A 21,488-nucleotide genomic window follows, 5' to 3' on the forward strand; every position below is an offset into this window, starting at 1 on the left:
TATGGGTCTGGCGGAGATGACTGGCAGAATCCGGGACCAAGAGAAAGAGACGGTGGAAGAAGATTGGAAGAAATTCAAAGTATATCTTAAGAATTGTTGTAAAATTGATGAGTGCTAAAATGTCAAGGGAAAGGAAAATATAGAATTACAGCTGTATTTGATTGATTAATTATGAGAAGAAATCTAAAAAGAAAATAAGTAATTATCTAATTGGTGCGAAGGGTTGTTGGAAAAATTTAAAATAAGGATGCAGAGATGGGGAGGTAAGGGGAAGTCTGAGAAATAAGGTTCATGAAAAATGGATTTGAAATTATACATGTTTATATGTTTTTGTTTGTTTATGTGTGTATGTTGTATTGTTTTGTTTTTTTATTTTGTATTGGAAAATTAATAAAAAATTATTATAAAAAAAAGGAACTGGAGATTTCTTCCATGTATGTGATAAGACCCCCTGCATTGCAAGGGGTTGGACTAGATGGCCGCTGGGGGTCCCTTTCGAACCCTATAATTCTACAATCAAGAAACAGAGCAAGCACAAACGTGTGGGGATCTTCCTTTATTCTCGGGTTTCGTTCTACAAGTTCACACAAAATACTTTGATGATTCGTGGAACTTGTCAATCAGAGCTTGAAGTCCTGTTTATAGAAGCCTCCCCAGGATTAATGGGACACAGTGGCCTCCCCCCCCCAAAAAAAATGTCTGGGAGAAGAGAACAGACAGGTTGGGATTCAGAGAGAATGGGCTTCATTTGACTTCCAGCAAGGAGGAGGCTGAAATGGGGTTGCAGTTTACTGCAAGCTTACCAGTGAAACAGCAGAACAAGTTTCTGATACTGTACAGTGCTACCTCGGTTTGCAAACTTAATCTGTTCCGGAAGTCCTTTCTTAAACAGAAACCGTTCTTAAACCGAGGTGCGCTTTCCCTAATGAGGCCTCCCGCTGCCGGTGCCCTTTCACCATTCAGATTCCATTCTTAGACCGAGGTAAAGTTCGCAAACCGGGACACTAACTTCCGGTTTTGCAGTGTTTGTCAACCAAACTGTTCGTAAACAGGACTTTTTTAAAACCGAGGGACCACTGTACTGCAGGTGGAGCTGTGGGTTAAACCACAGAGCCTAGGACTTGCCGATCAGAAGGTCGGCGGTTCGAATCCCTGCGACGGGGTGAGCTCCCGTTGCTCGGTCCCTGCTCCTGCCAACTTAGCAGTTCGAAAGCACGTCAAAGTGCAAGTAGATAAATAGGTACCACTCCAGCGGGAAGGTAAATGGCATTTCCATGTGCTGCTCTGGTTTGCCAGAAGCGGCTTAGTCATGCTGACCACATGACCCGGAAGCTGTACGTCGGCTTCCTCAGCCAGTAAAGCGAGATGAGCACCGCAACCCCAGAGTCGGCCACGACTGGACCTAATGGTCAGGGGTCCCTTTACCTTTACCTTACCACTGTACTCATAGTATCAGAAGCAAGGTGAAAGATTAGGGGGGGGGTCCCGAGAAGCCTCCCCACCTTTCCCCTCTGCACACTTCTAGGCTCCCCATACATGGGCGTAGCCACGGGGTGGGGGGGAGGAGTTGCCCCTCCCAGATCAAGTAAAACAATAGAAACACTTAACTGGCCAATCGTGTAGGTTCTACTCCTCCGAACAAAAGTCCTGTCCCCTCTAACAAAGTCCTGTTCCCCACCCCCAACAAAAATCCAGGCTATGCCCAGGCACCGACACCTAGCCATGGGTTTCCCTCCCCATCTATACCAAGAATTCAGCCTTTATTTTGATATGTTTCAAACTGGAAAAACTATCCCAAGCATGAGAACTCAGCTTCTGTTCCACCTGCATTGCTAAAAATCGCCAGGTAGCAGTTCCCTAATTTATGCAGTTGACTCTGCTCATGGAAAACTCAGCAAATGTTGCTTGCAGTAAACAAAAGGGCCCCCCTTGCCCCTCATGGTAAAGCAAGAACAGGATTAACAACTCAGAGTGTTTCTTCAAATAAGGGCCAACCCTGGACTCGCAGGCAATGCAGTTAAAAGCCTCTTTGCAGCAATGCATGGATTTTTAAAGAATGCAAACTGTGCTAGGGCTGGGGTCAGAGCAGGCAGGGAGGGAGGAATTTAACCCTTCCCCCTCTGCTTTTATTTCTTTACTTATTCATTTCAACAAAATTTATACAGCGCATGATTGTAGCAAAACCTCTAAGCCGTTTACAATAAATATTAAAACTATCATTAAAAACAGTTGAAAACACTGGAAAACATGGAAAGATAATTAAAAATAACAGAAAAATAGAGATTAAAACACATCAACATCAATGTGTCGGAATTTTCTTCTTGTTGCTTAGTTGTTTAGTTGTGTCCGACTCCTAAACAAAAGAATAGGCTTAGTTTTGAGAAGAATTCATTTTCCGAAGCTGGCATTTGCTTTATTTTTTCTTTTCTTTTCAAGAGGGGGGACTCTCATTGGCACCAATGGGAGAAGCCCCCTTTCTCAATGCAAATGCTAGCTTCAGAAGAGTATTCACAAGTGCAGCTGGAGAAGGAAGCCTTCTGTTCCATCTCAAGGCCTTGTTCACCTCCCGCCCAGCAGCTGATTCAACTGGCATTCGGAAACACCAGCCTGCTAAGAGTTTACTCTCCCCCTCTTGTTGGCCCACTTCATCCAAACAGCAGCTGCCATCACAACTTGGTACAAAAACTGTGGTCGGTGGAGGCCATCTTTCCCCGAACGGTGATAGCCATTCTCTTCCCCAAACGCATCCTTTTGAATTCTTCGGTGATCTCGCTGATGGACCTTCCCTTTGTCTCTGGCAGGTACCTGTAGATGAAGATCCCCACCACAAGGAGCACAACGAAGAAGAAGAGGAAGCAGAAGTGGCCGAGGACCTCCTGGAGAAAGGAAAACCAGGCACATGTGAGGTGCTCCCAAGGGCATTTCAGAGTAAACTCAGTAGAGCCTCCTAAAAAGGAGAAAAACTTCTCCCTTTCCCTTATGGGGTAGTCCAGAGCCCGTATAGAGTCCTTAAGTGGGTTCCCTATCGGTAGGAGAAAATAGCAGAGGCCAACCAGAGTATACCGTATTTTTCGCTCTATAAGATGAATACAGGCTGCGTGGCTATCCCAGAGGCCAGAACAGCAAGAGGGAGCGCTGCGCAGCGCTCCCTCTCGCTGTTCTAGCTTCTGGCTTAGCCACACGAAGCCTCCGCAGGGCATCGGGAGCCTTCATCCCGCTGCCCTGAGGAGGCTTCATGTGGCTATCCCTGGCTTTTGCGGGAGGTGGGGGAAGGCACAGAGCGCGTGGCTCTGTCCCTTCCCCCACCTCCCGCAAAAGCCTGCAAGAGCCGCGCTCCCTTTAAAGAGCCACACAGAGCGTCAGTGACGGCCTGCCCTTCTCCCTCCTTGGGGAAAAGCCCCCAAGTGCCACACACACACACTCTTCGCGGCTCGTGAAAGGGAGCGCTAAGCAGAGCCTTTTTTTTTCTGGCATTCCCCCTCTAAAAACTAGGTGCGTCTTATGGTCAGGTATGTCTTATGGAGTGAAAAATACGGTATATTGAGAAGCAAAGCAGCTAGTAAGCCTGATCTTTATTCAAGGAACTGTTGCAACAGGATCCCCACTCACCACACACAGGAGAGGGGAGAACCTGAACAATAACAGCAACTTCGCTTGTGTCATGAAGTAGAACAAGGAGAAGCTTTGAGGCTGATGGGGCCTGTCAGGGTTTTGTTTGGCTCAGGCATGGGGATTTGCATGAAAACCAAGGGAGACCCAAACACACACACACACACACACATGAGAGATGGCTAGCTGGATGCACTGGGGAAATAAGCAAGGGGGATTGGCTATTTTGTGTCCTGCTTCAGGCAGCGAAACGCCTTGGGCAGACGTCGGGCAAAGGGGGCAACTCACCACAAGGAAAGGAAACGTCATCCCAACCAGGAAGAGGCCCACCCAGCTGACTATTCCAATGATGGTCAGTGCCGATGGCCTTACTGACTGGCCAAAAATCTCCATTATAACCGCGAAGATGGCACCAGCTGAAAGAGGAAATATGGAGGGTCTTTTGCAATTCAGATTTCTCTGTGGAGTTGGCCGCCACAAAACTCTGACTAGATGCCACTGGCAGAAACTGTTCCGAGACTGTAAAACACTGGTCCTGAAAGACCTACATTGGCTCCCAGTATGTTTCCGAGCACAATTCAAGGTGCTGACCTTTAAAGCCCAAATGGCCTCGGCCCAGTATACCCGAAGGCGTGTCTCCACCCCCATTGTTCAGCCCGGACACTGAGGTCCAGCGCCGAGGGCCTTCTGGCAGTTCCCTCCCTGAGAGAAGTGAGGTTACAGGGAACCAGGCAGAGGGCCTTCTCAGTAGTGGCACCTGCCCTGTGGAACGCCCTCTCATCAGATGTCAAGGAAATAAACAACTATCTGACTTTCAGAAGACATCTGAAGGCAGCCCTGTTTAGGGAAGTTTTTAATGTTTGATGTTTTATCACTTTATTTATTTTTATTTTTATTATTATCTTATTCTGGCTCCACCCCACCCTCTGTGAGCCCTGTTCCAGATTTACTCACATGGGCCAAGACCATAGGAGAGGGTGAACAAGAATATGAGGGCGATGCTGCCAAAGGAAATCCAGGGGAACTGGCCCTGGGAAGAAAGAAGGAAGGAAGGGAAGTCCTGTTAAAACAATTGTGATGCGCATGGGATTCTTCCAAAGAACGTATGTTTTTTCCTCTCTCTCGCCCACTATTTCTGCGATGTCTTTTGCTATCCAAATGGTCCATGGGCACAACAGATTCAGTAGCCATCACAATATAAAATCAGAGAGTCGGAAGGGACACCAAGGCTCATCTAGTCTAACCCGCTGCAATGCAGGAATCACAGGCCACAAATGGCCACCCCCAGATGATCAGGAAGAGGAACCGAGGCTGGATTCTGCTCACCTGGAAAGAGAGAGCCAGGACGAGGAGAACCATCACTAGTCCCATCATCGCGAAGCCACCCCACAGGAGAACCCTCCGGCCAAAGCGGTCAATGAGGCAGCTCTGTGTGGTCAAAAAAAGGCAATCAGCACCGTATTTTGAAAGGACATGAGACTACAGTCATACCTTGGAAGTTGAAGGGAATAAGTTCTGGAAGTCCCTTAGACTTCCAAAATGCTTGGCTTTTGATTGACTGAAGGAAGCTCCTGCAGCCAATTGGAAGCTGCGCCGGATGTTCGGCTTCCGAAAATCGTTCAAAAGGGGGAACACTCACTTCCGGGTTTCGAGCCTTTGGGAGCCGATTTGTTAAGGAGCCAAAGCATTTGAGATCCAAGGTATGACTGTAGTTTATAGAAAGTGGATTTGTTGGGTGTTATCTTGAAGTGGATGTGCTGAATATTTTCTTCATATGGCTGACGGACGAAGAATCAGAAGTTCTTTCTTTTCTGTCCCACCCCCCTTCTTTCCTTTCTTTTTCCTTTTTCCCTTTCTCTCTCTCCTTTTCTGGTCTGCGTTTTTCTTTAGATTAGCTTTTCAGCTTTGATTAAAAAAGAAAGACAGGCACATGATACTAATTTTTGTATTTCTTTTTTTCCAAATTTTGACAAAATGGATTTGGAAAACAAAGAAACGGCATGAGACAAATTCCACTGAGTGTGTGGGGACTGCTCAGGATACCTTGCCCATGGAGAGAAAGGTGTCTGTGGGAAGTTTTTGCCCACTGCTTCCTGCTCCCAGGCCAGCCCAGGTATAAAGGTAAAGGTAAAGGACCCCTGGACGGTTAAATCCAGTCAAAGGCAACTATGGGGTTCCATCTCACTTTTAGGTGGAGGGAGCTGGCGTTTGTCCACAGACAGCATGACAAAACTGCTTCTGGCACAACGGGACACCGTGACGGAAACCAGAGGGCACAGAAACGCTGTTTACCTTCCCGCTGCAGCGGTACCTATTTATTTACTTGCACTGGTATGTTTTTGAACTTCTAGGTTGGCAGGAGCTGGGACAGAGACACAGCAGCTCACCCCATCACGGGGATTCAAACCGCCGACCTTCTGATCAGCAAACCCAAGAGGCTCAGTAGTTTAGACCACAGCACGACTTGCATCCAGCCCAGGACCAGCTGACCACACACAAGCACCAGCTACTGAACCCGCACTTCTTGCTCTCTCCATAGAATCATAGAGTTGGAAGAGACCACAAGGGCCATCGAGTCCAACCCCCTGCCAAGCAGAAAACACCATCAGAGCACTCCTGACATATGGTTGTCAAGCCTCTGCTTAACGATCTCCAAAGAAGGAGACTCCACCACACTCCTTGGCAGCAAATTCCACTGTCGAACAGCTCTTACTGTCAGGAAGTTCTTCCTAATGTTTAGGTGGAATCTTCTTTCTTGTAGTTTGGATCCATTGCTCCGTGTCCGCTTCTCTGGAGCAGCAGAAAACAACCTTTCTCCCTCCTCTATGTGACATCCTTTTATATATTTGAACATGGCTATCATATCACCCCTTAACCTCCTCTTCTCCAGGCTAAACATGCCCAGCTCCCTTAGCCGTTCCTCATAAGGCATCGTTTCCAGGCCTTTGACCATTTTGGTTGCCCTCCTCTGGACATGTTCCAGTTTGTCAGTGTCCTTCTTGAACTGTGGTGCCCAGAACTGGACACAGTACTCCAGGTGAGGTCTGACCAGAGCAGAATACAGTGGCACTATTACTTCCCTTGATCTAGATGCTATACTCCTATTGATGCAGCCCAGAATTGCATTGGCTTTTTTAGCTGCTGCGTTGCACTGTTGGCTCATGTCAAGTTTGTGGTCAACCAAGACTCCTAGATCCTTTTCACATGTACTGCTCTCAAGCCAGGTGTCACCCATCTTGTATTTGTGCCTCTCATTTTTTTTGCCCAAGAGCAATACTTTACATTTCTCCCTTCCCATTACAAAGGAGTCGGCTCTTCTGTTCCCACTCGCAAACCAGGCTGGACTTACGCATAGGATCGTACCAACAAATTCACAGCTGCCAACGCCGACTGCTACGTAAGGGATGAGGCTTTCCTCAATTTTGGCTGTGCGGAAAACTTCGAAGGCGTAGAAGTAGATCTGGAAAACAAAAACGAAACAAGGAATGTCTGAGGGACTGGTGCAAAAAGTTTTCAGGATGAGGGAAAGAGGAGCAGGTTCGACCTCTTGGACAAAAGGGGTTCGCAATACTCCTGTCAAAAGCAGGCATTTTAAGGTCTCCCAAGCCTTAGGCGCAGCAAGCGTCTTCCACATTATGCTGGATGTGATCTCGTTTTTGTTACGGTGCTGTTTTTACAACTGTTTTATGCCACTTTGTCTCTCAAAAGGGCAGTGGAAGCGAGAAGAAAACATGGCGCCCATCAAAACTTCTTGGGAATAGACAGAAGTGTAAGGGTCATGGCCATTGGCACCAGGCAGTTGGGGGAGCTCCACTGCGGCTCTCTTTCGTCCTCCCTTCCACCCAAACCATGAGATTTTCTGCTGCCTGAGAAAAGATGGAAGGATATCTGGAGGGAAAGTATGGGAGCGGTTCATCCAAAATGCTATGGAAAGAGCTAATGCAACACAGAGCGTTGAGTTTTACTGATAGAGCAGCAGGAGTTGTTTTACGCTGCTATGCGCCTCAGAATAATTCTCTAAAGTGTCATAAGTCTGTCTGTACTCAGCTACACGCTGCAGATAAAACGTTTCAAATGTGTTGTAAAATGCGACGTACAAGATGGTGACAGTGAGCTAGGCCAAATTCAATGTATTTTTCAAAACATTTTTTTAAAAAAGCATTTTCGCAGCATTTTAAAATATGTGTGTAGATTCCACCTCAGTCTCATATATATGTGTATGCACATGCGTGCATGTGTGCGTGCGCACACACACACACACTATATATATATATACGTATGTAAATATGTTTTAGTATACCAAGTAAAGTGATGTGTTATGTTCAAACTCTAAGCAGAGAATCTTGCACAGTTTTTTAAAAAGGGGCTCGAATGTCCTGGGGGCAACTTCTGTGCATATAAATAAAACCAAAAGATGGGAAGATTGATGGCTGGGTTATGATTATTTAAATGTTTTCTTAAAACAGCACCTTGCATGTGCCCTTTAGGAAATGGGTGGAGAAAGTATGTAAGTCCCACAATCAATGTGTGGAAAGCCCTTAAGAGAGGTGGGGGGGAGGAGGAGGAGGAGGAGGAGGAGGAGAAGAAGAAGAAGAAGAAGAAGAAGAAGAAGAAGAAGAAGAAGAAGAAGAAGAAGAAGAAAAAGAAGGAGGAGAAGGAGAAGGAGAAGGAGAAGAAGGAGGAGGAGGAGGAGGAGGAGGAGGAGGAGGAGGAGGAGAAAGAGTTTCCATCGCTTAGAGTTCCTGATGCAATTAAAGTGATTCTACTCAACGGCACTCAAGCCAGAGAGGTTCAGAGTGAAGATCAGCAGGACGCTGAGGCCCAGCGGCCACCGCACGGACTTCTCGCTCATCACTTCCAGGACGCTCAGGTTCTTGGAGCTTCTCATGTCCTCCTTCTGCTTCACCATGTCCTCCAACTCAGCTTGGTGATGCCCTTCGCCCCAAAGGTACTTCATGGCTTTGTGGGAGAGAGAGAGAGAGAAAGAACTGAGCTACTCAATTGTCTAAACATGGGCTGAACGAAAAGATGAAAGTTTCAGTCATCATCGGAGAATGCAACCAGGGGCATCCAAATTACTACCACCCATTCAGAAGCTCGAAGTTGCTGTGGTGGACTTGTAAAAGGGTAAAAGCGTATTGGGAAATGATTCATAATGAATTGAAAAAATTGTTTAAAAGTACTCCCCCCCCATACCCAGAGTCCTTCCTGGTGGGGATAATTCAGACTGAAATTCCCAGGTGTCAAAAAAGATTATTTATGTATGCTACCACTGTGGCTTGTGTTTTGTTAGCCCCAAAATGGAAAATGAGCAAGGTCCCAACCAAAGAAGAATGGCAACTTAAGCTGACAGAATATGACCAACCTGCAGACTTAACATATAGAATAAGAGAACAGGAAGAACATGCGTGTAAAGAAGACTGGAAGGCGTTTATTGAATACAGTGGTACCTCGGGTTAAGTACTTAATTCCTTCCGGAGGTCCGTTCTTAACCTGAAACTGTTCTTAACCTGAAGCACCACTTTAGCTAATGGGGCCTCCTGCTGCCGCCACGCCGCCAGAGCACAATTTGTGTTCTCATCCTGAAGCAAAGTTCTTAACCCGAGGTACTATTTCTGGGTTAGTGGAGTCTGTAACCTGAAGCGTATGTAACCTGAGGTACCACTGTATAGGGGTACAGCTGAAATAGCTGGCAGCACTAAGAAAAATTCAACAGTGCAAACAAATTTTGATGGATGCAGTAACGGAAAACTAAATGGTATAGTTTTTGTAAAATATGCAGGAATATAAGATATGAAAAATGAACCATGGAAAGAGAAGAAGGGAAGTCATTAGTATCTTAAGGATGTATAATGAGTATTTTAAATTGCAAAACAGAATATTTAATAAAAATTACATTTTAAAAAAGAAGGATCTTATACCTGAAGGAGCATCTCCACCCTCATTGTTCAGCCCGGACACTGAGGTCCAGCTCCAAGGGCCTTCTGGTGGTTCCCCCACTGCGAGAAGCGAGGTTACAGGGAACCAGGGAGAGGGCCTTCTCAGTAGTGGTGCGCACCTTGTAGAACGCCCTCCCATCAGAAGTCAGGGAGACAGACAACTACATAACTTTTAGAAGACATCTGAAGGTGGTCCTGTATTGGGACATTTTTAATGTTTCATGCTTTTTTAATATTTTGCTGGAAGCCACACAGAGTGGCTGCGACAACCCAATCTGAAGGGTGGCATATAAATAATAAAATTATTAAGCCGTCCCTGAAAATAGGGGAATGTTAGTGACAGAACAAGAGGAGTAACATTGCTTTGGCATCCCACCCTGCCTAAAGAGGCCAGCTGGAGTTGGACAGAACTAAATAAAGCAGATATGGGGTTTTAAATCTGGACAGCCCACCCTGCCCACATGTGATCAAACATCTAGACTTGCTCTGGACTCCCGGACAGGTCTGGGGGTGGTTATGAGACCTGGCTGTGCATGGGCAGAAGTCCTCTGGGGTATGGCAGGTCTTACTGTTGGGATTTCAGATCTCACCAGCTGCAAAGAGCAGCTACTGTGTTGATATCATGTGATGTCTCTGAGCGTGAGACAGGAAGTCTCTGCCAGTTCTCATGTAACCAGAGAGTTACTTTCGCTTCTGAGTCGAAGTGGGAGTCATTGACTCTTATGTTAGCTGCTCAGGAGAGCAGACATGCTTGTAAGAGCTGCGTGTACAGTCTGTAAATAAAGTAGTGAGTAGACTACTGACTGTCTCTTTCTTCTGTGATGGGATGCCAGAAGATGAGTGTGCTCCTCTCAGGAGGGAGGGGTTGCTTATTACTGGTCTCTCTAGACTGAGGGCAGATTCCAGCCAGAGAGTGTCCACCGGAGAGAAGCCCTGGTGTCTTGGGAAGTTGGCACCCTTCCCGGGGGCGTTTTTCCAACACTTACACCCCTCTGCAGCAGAGAGTTGCTTACAGCAGCCCTGCGGTGGAGAACACTGCTAAAATTGCACATCAGAGGTGGGGCTGAGGCTTGTTTGGAATCCTAGTTTAAAAACCCTAGAATTTCTAAGATTGCAGTAAAAGTCAAACCGCTCCCTCACCCCTAATTTCCGTTGAGGCTGAATCAGCCTCCGAATTTTGCATGCAGAAGCCTCGGGTGCCACTGACTTGTGTGTAGACGGGAACGTTTGGATGAAAAATAGGCAGACAACTAGAAATTTTGTGCAAGTAGATAAATACCTCCCCGCCGGAGCGGTACCTATTTATCTACTTGCACTTTGGCAGGGGCTTCTGTTTTCCTTGCTGACTTTTTATTTTGGGCAATTTTGTGCTCAGGCAATGCAGGCTAGACGGCCACTTCCACCCCACCCAACCTGCTCATTACCTTTCAAGCAACCATCTTTGTCTCCCTTCTGGAGCAACAGGTATGGAGGGGACTCGGGGAAGAAGGGCAGGAGCAGCAGCTGCAGCAGGGCTGGGATCCCACACAGAGCCAGGAGCAGAGGCCACAGCAACTCTGTGCCAAAGAGATCTCTGGGGACAACAGGCACAGAGAAAGCAGCCATTTAGACTTCATCCAAGGTAGGAGGGCAGGTGTTCAGGGGACCTGGGAACCCCTGATTTTGTGATGGCCTGGTTATCCGATTCAGAGGCTGAACCAGAGGAATCCCAGCCTGCACAGGAGTCCCCGCCTCCAGGGCCGGCTGAGCTGGGGCAGGTCCTTGATTCTGAAGCGCCTGCACCTGTGTCGGATCCTCAGGAGCAGGCACCAGGTGAATCCACTCTGGCCCCGGAGGTGGTTGAGGACTCAGTGCCTACAGGTGAGTCTCCCCCTGGGTCCAGTAACCCTTCAGCCTCTCCTGAACTGTAGAGGCTCAGGGCAGAGAGGCGAAGGGAACTGGTTTCTCCCAGGAGGAGTGCTCGCCTTAAGGCCAGGAGAGGCGGGGCTCCTGGGGGCTGGGACCGCCCCTGGCCTCAGAGAAGATAAAGGTCCCAGGTTGCGGGAGCAACGTCGGTGAAGAGCTGTTTCGGCCAGCAGCCAGTCCTGTTCCCCCAGAGTTCCTGTCTGCCCTCAACTCAGGTCCTGGACCTCGCCCCACGGTAACCTCCCCCCTGGACCAGCACAGATTTCCTTCTTTTTAAAAAAACAACAACACATCAATGTTGTTGTTGTTAATTAAATTTGTATATCAGCCTATACTCGCAGGTCTCAGAGGGGTTACAACATAAAATACATAATAAAAACAAAAACAACCCAATAAACCTGCTACCCAACACATTTTAAAAGCACATGCATTAAGGTAAAGGGACCCCTGATCATTAGGTCCAGTTGTGACCGAATCTGGGGTTGCAGCGCTCATCTTATTGGCTGAGGGAGCCGGCGTACAGCTTCCGGGTCATGTGGCCAGCAGGACTAAGCCGCTTCTGGTGAACCAGAGCAGCACACGGAAACGCCGTTTACCTTCCCGCCGGAGCGGTACCTATTTATCTACTTGCACTTTGATGTGCTTTCGAACTGCTAGGTGGGCAGGAGCTGGGACCGAGCAACGGGAGCTCACCCCGTCGTGGGGATTTGAACTGCCGACCTTCTGATCGGCAAGTCCTAGGTTTCTATGCTGCTTTTCATTCAAATGAATCGCTAAGCAGCTCACAAACAATAAATAACAACGGCATAATAGAACACCATAAATGCAGCACAAATCCAGTAGAACAATTAAGAAATCACCAGTTAGAAAAATCAGAGGCCCTGCCCCCGCCCGACCAACCCCCAGCACATTGCTCAGCTGTGTTTGTCACAGAAACAGGTATTTCCAATGTGTCTCTCTTTAAAAGATGGGCAGGGAACGTCTAGCCCATGAGCCAATCTTGGCCCATTGGGGGTGGGGTCTAATTTGACCCATGAGGTCAAATTAGAGCAGACAACAGTAAGCCTAAGTTCCTGTGAAGCAGAACTCAATGCTCTGTCATTTTCACTCATGGATTGTGAATGGTTGATGCAATTGTTTCAGGACATCAGAGTTTCTGTGAAATGTCCTATACAGGTGTATCAAGATAATAGATCCTGTTTGGCTTTGCTGAACTCAGAGAGTTGCAAGCAAAGAGCCAAGTACTTGCAGATTAAGTTACATCGTGCAAGAGAGTGTGTTCAGAAAGGACTCATTCAGGTGTCCTACATGCCAGGAAATGAAATTCCTGCTGATCTGTTGTCTAAGGTTGTTAACAGAGAACAACTTATGATTGATGTACAGAGGTTGCAATTGGGTTGAACCACAGGTACTACAGTGGTGCCCCGCAAGACGAATGCCTCGCAAGACGAAAACCCCGCTAGACGAAAGGGTTTTCCGTTTCTCGAGGCGCTTCGCAAGACGAATTTCCCTATGGGCTTGCTTGCGAGTTTTTCCCCTTCCCCCCCTTTTTCTAAGCCGCTAAGCTGCTAATAGCGCTAATCCGCTAAGCCGCTAATAGGGATGCTTCGCAAGACCAAAAAACCGCTAGACGAAGAGACTCGCGGAACGGATTATTTTCGTCTTGCGAGGCACCACTGTACAGGTTACATGGAAAGGGGAGGATGTTAGGATATCGTTTCCATTCCTCCTTAAAAGAGAGTCACGCATGATTGTTGTGTGTCACATGCCTGTTTACTCCCAGCACTGTTCTCGCTGGGAACTTCCGTTTTGTATATAGCTTTTGTTTCTGGCTGTTTCCTCAACACAGATGCAAGCAATCATGTTTTTCCTTTGTTCCTATCAACGTTGAATAAAGCTGTAAATACGATCTCCTGTCTGAATCTTCCGTTGTGGAACCTCTGCTGAAAAGGGTGTGCACGAGTCTTGGAATGTCTCTGAGGCTTGTGTCGCTAATTGACTGATGCTGTTTCCACGGGAGACCGGTGATCGTCCGGAGACGACGATGGAGGCCTGCCTGATTGCCTCTGTCTCCCTGGCAGTATCCCCACAATTATTCCCTAAACCACACCCACCAGCTGACATCACTGAGTGATGTCAGCTGAAGCGCAGAGTTGAACGCTGCTGGGTGCTGCTTCGCCAGCGCATTCCCTGCAGGGTATGGAGTGAGTTTCTGACAAGCCTAAGGAACTGTATGTAGTTGTCCCTTGTCCCCCTTAAGCTTCCCGGCATTACGCCACCACCTTGCTCCCATCAGGAGAAACCCCAAAGTGTCTTTGGCCCAGCAGACGCGAGGGAGCCAGCTGGCAAATCTCTCCTCCCTGGTCCAGAGTTAGAGAGGAAAGGGAGGGAATGACACAAACAAAAATGAAAGATGCGTAGCTCACCTACCTCGCCAAGGCTGTTGGGGACGACACAATCATTACAGTGGTCAGTACAAAATAGACACATAAACCATTAAAAATGACAAGATCAGTCCAAGTGGAAATAAGAAGAGAATGTAATTGGTCAGCAAATTGAGGAAAACATCCTGACAGATGAAGAACAACACCGCAAAACGTCTCAACCGCAAAACGGATCCAAGTGGGAAGAAAATAGAAAAGGAGGGAAGGATAAACAAACACGGTTGTCTGCCATGCCATCAATTTAACTTACCTTAAGCCCATAATTTGTCCAAAAGCTTTTCCTAGCGAAAAAAACACAGAGCAGGTGGCAGTGGCAAAACCTCTGAATTTCTTGGGTGCAATTTCTCCAACGTACGGTCCATTGGCGTTCAGGGAAATACCTTCAGTGAGAAGGAAAAGGTACATTACAGAAATATTTAGTGATGTCTCTGAGATCATACCACATTGTTCCACCACCCAGAAAACCCACCACTTGGAGCTGCCTGTGTCAGCCTGGGCCACATGATGGGGAGGGGGAGCAAGTTGGGAGGAGAGACCCTTCTGAGATGGGCTACCTGCAAGCTGGTAACAACATACCCCCAGATCTCCAGATGACCTCTCACAGTGGCTTTGTATTAAGGTTAAACATTAGGGATCATGATGGGCAGTGCTGGATTACCAAACAGACAGTAGGAAGCAGCCTATGGGCCCGATAACAAATCAAAATAATATTGATTTGATCTTGAAATTACAAAAAACAACAACAAACGTATTCAGAGATAATTTGTGGAATTTCAACTGCCTAGGGACTACCTCCAAAGGGTTTAATCTGGCACTGATGATGGAACCTTGGCAGGCAAGACAGGAGTGTCCGGCAGACATCCTCCAGCTGGAGAGACCATCTTTGTCAGGCAGCCCAGAAGGACACCATCGCTGAGCAGGTCAAAATTTGCTGAGAGCTCCAGCAGAACCAACAGGGAGACAACCCCCCACCCTGTGTTTCCAGTTCCCAGCACATGTGTACTGGGCTCAGGGGTAACCCGAGTAACGTGGTCCAGGTCCGATCCTGAATCCAAGGGTTCTGCGAGGAGTCAGTTCTACAGGGCCAAGGCAGGAAACCAGGGAAGGTCAGGCACAGGGCAACAGGGAGGTTCCAGCAAGCAGCAATGTTGCTCCTGCAACCTGGGGCGGGGTCCAGCAGTCTTTTATCTCTGTCGGGGTAACAGCCGGTCCTGATCCCCCGGTGACTCACCTCCCGAAGGTGAGCACTCCTCCTGTGAGTACTCAGGTCTCTCCTTCTCTCAGACCTGAGTCTCTGTAGCTCAGGAGATGTCGGTGGGTTACTAGACCCAGAGGCTGCCTCAGCCTCTCCTGACCCAACCGGTAGTGGAGCAGCTGTAAGTGATTGCCCAGCTGGAGGCAACGAGGTCATCCCCACATCTGGAGCCAGGGCACCTCAGGCCCCTGATTCGGTCCAGCTGGTGCTTGTTGCAGGGGAACCTGTGCAGACTGGGACCCTTCAGAATCAGGCCCCAGACTAGGTTCAGATGCCGCCGGAGGCAAAGGATCCGGTGCAGACTGAGACTCCTCTGGCTCTAAGTCCGAGCCCGAGTCCCAAGCCATCACAACACGTCATCTACCCAAATCCATCTCTGTCTGAAAACTGGAACCAGGATGAAATGGGGTCAGAAGAACGACATATTCCTCTCACAAGGCCTCCATCCCTTTCAAGACCCACTTGGGTGGATGTCTTTATGTGTGAGTGAGCTCACGCACCCCAAGATCAGGCCCACAAACTGAGATGGATCCAGGACCACGTGAGAAGGACCTCCTTCTCTTCCTGCTGCCGCCACTAAGGGCCCATAGTTGGGTTCGGCTGTCACTCTTGCATCCAAATCTGAGCTGCTTTATTTGCAAAGTGTGAAGCCAATTGGACTGGTAGTTGAATTTTTCCTCCAACATGGGTGAAAGAACTGTGTCTTCCACCACACTTGAGGACACTCGCAGTTCTGGCCACTCCCTGCACCTCAGCACCTTCTGCCCGGCCCTGGCAGAGACCCAAACTGGGGTTCTGGCCTGCTCTCGGTTGTGTTTGACCAGAGTTTTCCTTCACGCTTAAACTAGCCATCATTGCCCTGGTTGCATTCATGCAATTGGCCCCACCCAAGACTCAAAAGGTCAGGACCCAGAGGTCTCCTACCTGCAGTGAAGCCATAGAGGAAACGGCTTATCAGGATCATTTCAAAAGAGTCGGCCGTTCTACTGAAGCCGACAAGGAGGGCAGCGGTGATGGTGACAATGTCGTTGAACAGCAGCGTTTTCTTTCTGGAACAGACAACATCCCGGGGTGAAGAAGAGGCTTTCGCCCGCCCCTTTGTCCCCAACTGAATAAGCAAACCCCCTGACTGACCTCTTGCCAAATGAAACATGGCAAATAAGGGATTCAAAGCACATGGTTCACAAAATGATGTTGCGTCACAAGAGTGACATACTTTTTTTAAAAAAGGAATATTTCTGTATTTTATTGCTTAGAGTTAGAATCATAGAATTGTAGAATTGATCCCAAGATGATTCCAAGAGGATAACAATAACAACAACAATAAATAATAATAATAATAATTTATTATTATTATTATTATTATTATTATTATTATATTTTAATACTTTTATTTTGCTTTAAACAAACAACCAAAATTACAAAAGAAAAATCAATAATAATAATAATAATAATAATAATAATAATAATAATAATAATGGAAAAAGCTAAAAAACTACAAAAAATATCAAAGTACATGGCATAGAACATAAGTCATTATGGGAAAGAAAAAAGGAAAAGGAAAGAAGAAGGGGGAGGAGGGAAAAAGAAGGAAAAAGGGGGGGAAAAGGGGGGGAGAAAAAAATAAAAAAGGAAGATGAGCCAAAACACAAGAAGGCTCATCTATTGTATGCTTCCATCATGGTCACAGCAGATCATTATTCTTATCAATTCTCTCTATCTTCATTCCATAGAATCCCTCATCTTGGTATCAGGGAACATTTCATCCTAAACATAACCAGGTCTTTCTTGATGAACTCTTATCCCCTAGATAATTATTTAAACATTCCCATTCTTCTTCCACCATCTTTTAAGGTTTATCTCGTATTGCATCTGTCAGCTTCGCGAGCTCCAAGTACCGTAATCATACAATTTGACTACCCATTCATCTTGATATACTTTATTAATGCCCACAAAGGGGTGGAGGGCACCAGGGCCTCCTGGTGAGGAAGGGGCTTACTTTCCATACTGGGTGGTCACATGCCCACTGGACAGGTTGCCCAGGATCCCACCCAGGCAGAAAATGGAGACGACTGCAGACCACAGGAAGGTGAGCGTTTCGTGGTGAAGGGCAGAGCCGTACCGCTTGACCCATGTCTGGTTGATAAATGTCTTGATGTACTGGGAAGGGAATAATAATAATAATAATAATAATAATAATAATAATAATAATAATTTAAAAATTAAAGAAGACATGAACTCCAGCACCCACCCACTGTGTATGTCTTATACTGAAAGCTCTTGGTAGTGTGTGTGTGTGTGTGTGTGTGTGTGTGTGTGTGTGTGTTTCTTGGTTTACAAGAGAGGATGCACCTCCACAGGCATATACCTCCACATGTGGTGGGAATGGACATCAATTATACAAGAAATCTGCAAAATAACCAGTGCTTTTTTCTGGAGGGGATGCAGGAGTACGCATACCCCTAAACATTTTGTGAATCTAAGTTTGGCCTCATTGAGGTATTTCATAGAATCATAGAATCATAGAATTGGAAGAGACCACAAGGGCCATCGAGTCCAACCCCCTGCCAAGCAGGAAACACCATCAGAGCACTCCTGACATATGGTTGTCAAGCCTCTGCTTAAAGACCTCCAAAGAAGGAGACTCCACCACACTCCTTGGCAGCAAATTCCACTGTCGAACAGCTCTTACTGTCAGGAAGTTCTTCCTAATGTTTAGGTGGAATCTTCTTTCTTGTAGTTTGGATCCATTGCTCCGTGTCCGCTTCTCTGGAGCAGCAGGAAACAACCTTTCTCCCTCCTCTATGTGACATCCTTTTATATATTTGAACATCATATCACCCCTTAACCTCCTCTTCTCCAGGCTAAACATGCCCAGCTCCCTTAGCCGTTCCTCATAAGGCATCATTTCCAGGCCTTTGACCATTTTGGTTGCCCTCCTCTGGACACGTTCCAGTTTGTCAGTGTCCTTCTTGATCTGTGGTGCCCAGAACTGGACACAGTACTCCAGGTGAGGTCTGACCAGAGCAGAATACAGTGGCACTATTACTTCCCTTGATCTAGATGCTATACTCCTATTGATGCAGCCCATCAATATGAGTAGGAAAATGAGAATACGCCTAAACATTTTTTTAAAGAAAAAAGCACTGCAAATAACTAAGCAGTACAAGAAATCACCCCAGAACTGGCCCTACTACACATCTTACAAGACAATACTCCCCACTCACATCACAAAGGGCTCATAACCCAGCTATGAAGCCAGAAGCGTCATAGCCGGACACTGGTAGCATATTTTTTCAACACACTACATTATTTTCCAGAGAGCAGCCACTGCTCTACCCTGCCTTGTTTACAAACCTTCATTTCCTCCGTTGGTATGAAAGGAGATAAAACATTGTTATCTAGAAAGGCGGCTTAGTAGTAGGAGTGCTGTCAGAGTCAAAGACATTCGGTTTCCTTATCCTGTCCACCTGCTCCCATTTCTTTGGACATATCAAGGGCATCTTGACAGAATCAATGGTCCAGAGGTCATAATCCTCCCGGGAGCTTGAACGAGCAAGGCCCTCGCTAGGAGCAGGAAGACTAAGTTGGGGTCACTACCAGGAGTCAACCCTACACAGCAAATGCCCCAGAGCAGCTCTTTAGCTCCTTAGCCTACAGGAGCCAGCCCATCACACATCATGGAGCCCTCGTCTTCCAGGCAGGAGCAGAGGAGATGGTGGGGGAGAAGCCTTCATGTTTTTTCATCCTGGTGTTCCTGGTTTGGATTCAGGGTACAACCTTCTCCAGATGACAAAACTGGAGAAATCCTGCCCCTCCGGACACACCTGAGCCAATCAGCAGGAGCCAACTAGCTCTTTTGGCCCCTCCCCCTGGTGGCAACTGTGTGACCCAATTCCTCCGCCATACCTGAACCACCACTGGCTTGAGATGATACTGCTGCCTGTCCTGATATTGTGGGCACCAGCTAAGCGGGTGGAGAAGAGGTCCCAGGCACAGCTGCCCCTCACTCACCCCTTGAAAATGGGGGCTAGTACCCTCAGAGGCAACCCCGCCACCCATTTGTCAGGGGATATCCCCACACCCTGCAAAGCCATCTGTGCTGGTCCCGAGGGTTAACCGTGCGGTGAGGTCCGAGTCCACTCCAAGGTCGAGGGTGCAGTACGGAGACAGTCCATCAAAGCTGAAGCTGGGTCCAAGGCAGGGAGTCGGGTGAGGTCAGGAACTCTGGCAGAGGCAAGACGGGGTGCAGGCAGGAACAGGCTACCAACAATGTTGCTCTGGTAACCTGGGACTGGGGTTGGCTGGCTTTTATCTGCCCCAAGGCATAGGGCGGCCCTGGTCCACAGGTGACTCGCGTCTCCTGGCCTGGAGGCGAGCACTCCTCCTGCAGGAACTTAGTTCCCTCCGCCTCTCTGCCCTGAGCCTCTGCAGCTCCGGAGAGGCCGGAGGGTTACCATACTCAGAGGCAACCTCAGCTTCCCCTGACAGGGCTGAGAGTGGAGCACCTGCAGGCAATGGGTCCTCCATCACCTCAGGAGCCAGAGCAGACTCAGCTGGTGCCTGCGCCTGAGGATCCAGCACAGGTGAGGACCCTTCAGGCTCATGCCCCAGCTGGTTCTGGAGGCGGGGAATCCTGTGCAGGCTGGGATTCCTCAGGTTCAGCCTCCGAGTCAGAATCCCAGGCCATCACACCATCTTTCGTACGTGTAGAGAGCCCGTGAAGCCAAATAATGTACCTAAACACCACAGAGTTGTTCTCTTTTTGTATCAGCTGAGGCCACCGTCGGACGAGACCCCTCGAGGCTATCGCCAACCCGCATGTGAGAGGGAGAAGGTTCAACTATGATCCCCTTTGCTTACCTGAGAGGGATAGCTGATCACGGAGATCTGGAAGCCAATCAGGAAGGTTCCTCCCATCCCCACCACGAAGATCATTTGGAACACTCGCTGGTACCGAATCTGCCAAGAGAAAACACCGCCGTCTGGGCCACGTCCTCACCTCGCCTCTGCAGCCACCATCCAAGAGATGGCGAGGGCTGGTCCAGCACCTAATGCCCTATCATGAGGCAGGTAAGGAGTCAGGTGAGAGGACAAGGGGGACAACAGGAGAACCAGGTGTGACCCTGACGCCTCAGCCAGGTGTTATGAACCCACTTGAGGAGTGACCGACCTCCTCAGATGGGAAACAATTGTTCTCCCCTCCATGGTATTCATTTAAAGCCAGGGGTCAGTAAACCTTTTCAGCAGGGGGCCAGTCCACTGTCCCTCAGACCTTGTGGGGTGCCGGACTATATTTTGGAGGGGGCAAAAGGAACAAATTCCTATGCCCCACAAATGACCCAGAGATGCATTTTAAGTAAAAGGACACATTCTACTCATGTAAAAACACACTGATTCCTGGACTGTCTGAGGGCTGGATTGAGAAGGCGATTGGGCGGATCCGGCCCCCAGGCCTTAGTTTGCCTACCCGTGCTTTAAAGAGGCTTTCCTCAAAGAATCCTGGCTAAAATTCCTAGCATCCTTAACAAACTACAGGTCCCAGAATATTTTGTGTGTGGGGTGTCATATCCTGCCCTGAAGCAGAGAGAGAAAGAGATGGAGATTGCAGAGGAGGTGTTGTGTCCCCTCCAAGTTTGGTGAGGGAGAAGAGCAGGTCTTCTGGGGGTTGGGGTGGGACATCCCAAAGGTGGGGTCCTCAGCTACGAGTAAATAAAGAGTGCTGAGTCTCTTTCCTCGGCAGGCTGAAGTGCCTGATACTCACCAAGTCAGAGAAGACATGGGCTGCCATTTTCTGCAGGAAAAGTTGTTGCTGTGTCCCCGGTCGTTTGTCAGGTGGGCTGGGAGCTCTCCAGGCTTTCCTTGATCAACAGCACAACGCAGGAGAGTGAGGTAGCAAGGAAGAGTGGGACTGCAGCCCAAGGTATTATTTCGAGGATTTCAGTGACTTTTGACCCATCAGCAAGTTGTCCCCGGTTAACTATTCCAAGAAGAAACCGAGCCAGCCCTAAGTCATCATGAAGTCAGCTTTCTCTTGGATTGACACAGCGCCATGGCCTGATAACTGGGGCAGGACGCAGCGGAATTCACCTTTGCCTTTCTTGCTGACATACTGACCAGGCCTCTGCCTCATATCTGCCACATCAGGGGCTTATTTTCCAATAGTGAGAGGAGGAAAAGCAGCAGATGTCACCGCCTGCAGTTGTTCCACCTATAGCTTCTCCTCCAATGTTTCTCCAGTGAAAACAGGGACGTCCTATTCCATAATAACAACAATCGTAATTTTATTATCTATACCCCACCCGTCTGACTGGGTTGCCCCAGCCACTCTGGGCA

The 21,488-nt window shown here is 48.0% G+C and overlaps 1 protein-coding gene across 1 annotated transcript; it reads right to left on the reverse strand.

Annotated features, from left to right (window-relative positions):
- Positions 1 to 1,223: 1,223 nt before the first annotated feature.
- On the reverse strand, positions 1,224 to 21,322 carry LOC309359542 (solute carrier family 2, facilitated glucose transporter member 11-like). The gene is made up of 12 exons (XM_081893383.1): positions 20,917 to 21,322; positions 20,016 to 20,114; positions 17,152 to 17,312; positions 16,077 to 16,201; positions 14,148 to 14,277; positions 10,973 to 11,121; positions 8,381 to 8,568; positions 6,959 to 7,069; positions 4,936 to 5,037; positions 4,564 to 4,639; positions 3,898 to 4,025; positions 1,224 to 2,876 (listed from the first exon to the last, which is right to left on the reverse strand). Exons 1-12 carry the CDS (start codon positions 20,941 to 20,943, stop codon positions 2,667 to 2,669), a joined length of 1,506 nt encoding a protein of 501 aa, XP_081749509.1. The 5' UTR covers positions 20,944 to 21,322; the 3' UTR covers positions 1,224 to 2,666.
- Between the last annotated feature and the right edge of the window lie 166 nt (positions 21,323 to 21,488).

Source organism: Podarcis melisellensis (assembly GCF_964234715.1).
Source record: "Podarcis melisellensis genome assembly, chromosome: 16".
NCBI classification, from domain to species: Eukaryota; Metazoa; Chordata; class Lepidosauria; order Squamata; family Lacertidae; genus Podarcis; species Podarcis melisellensis.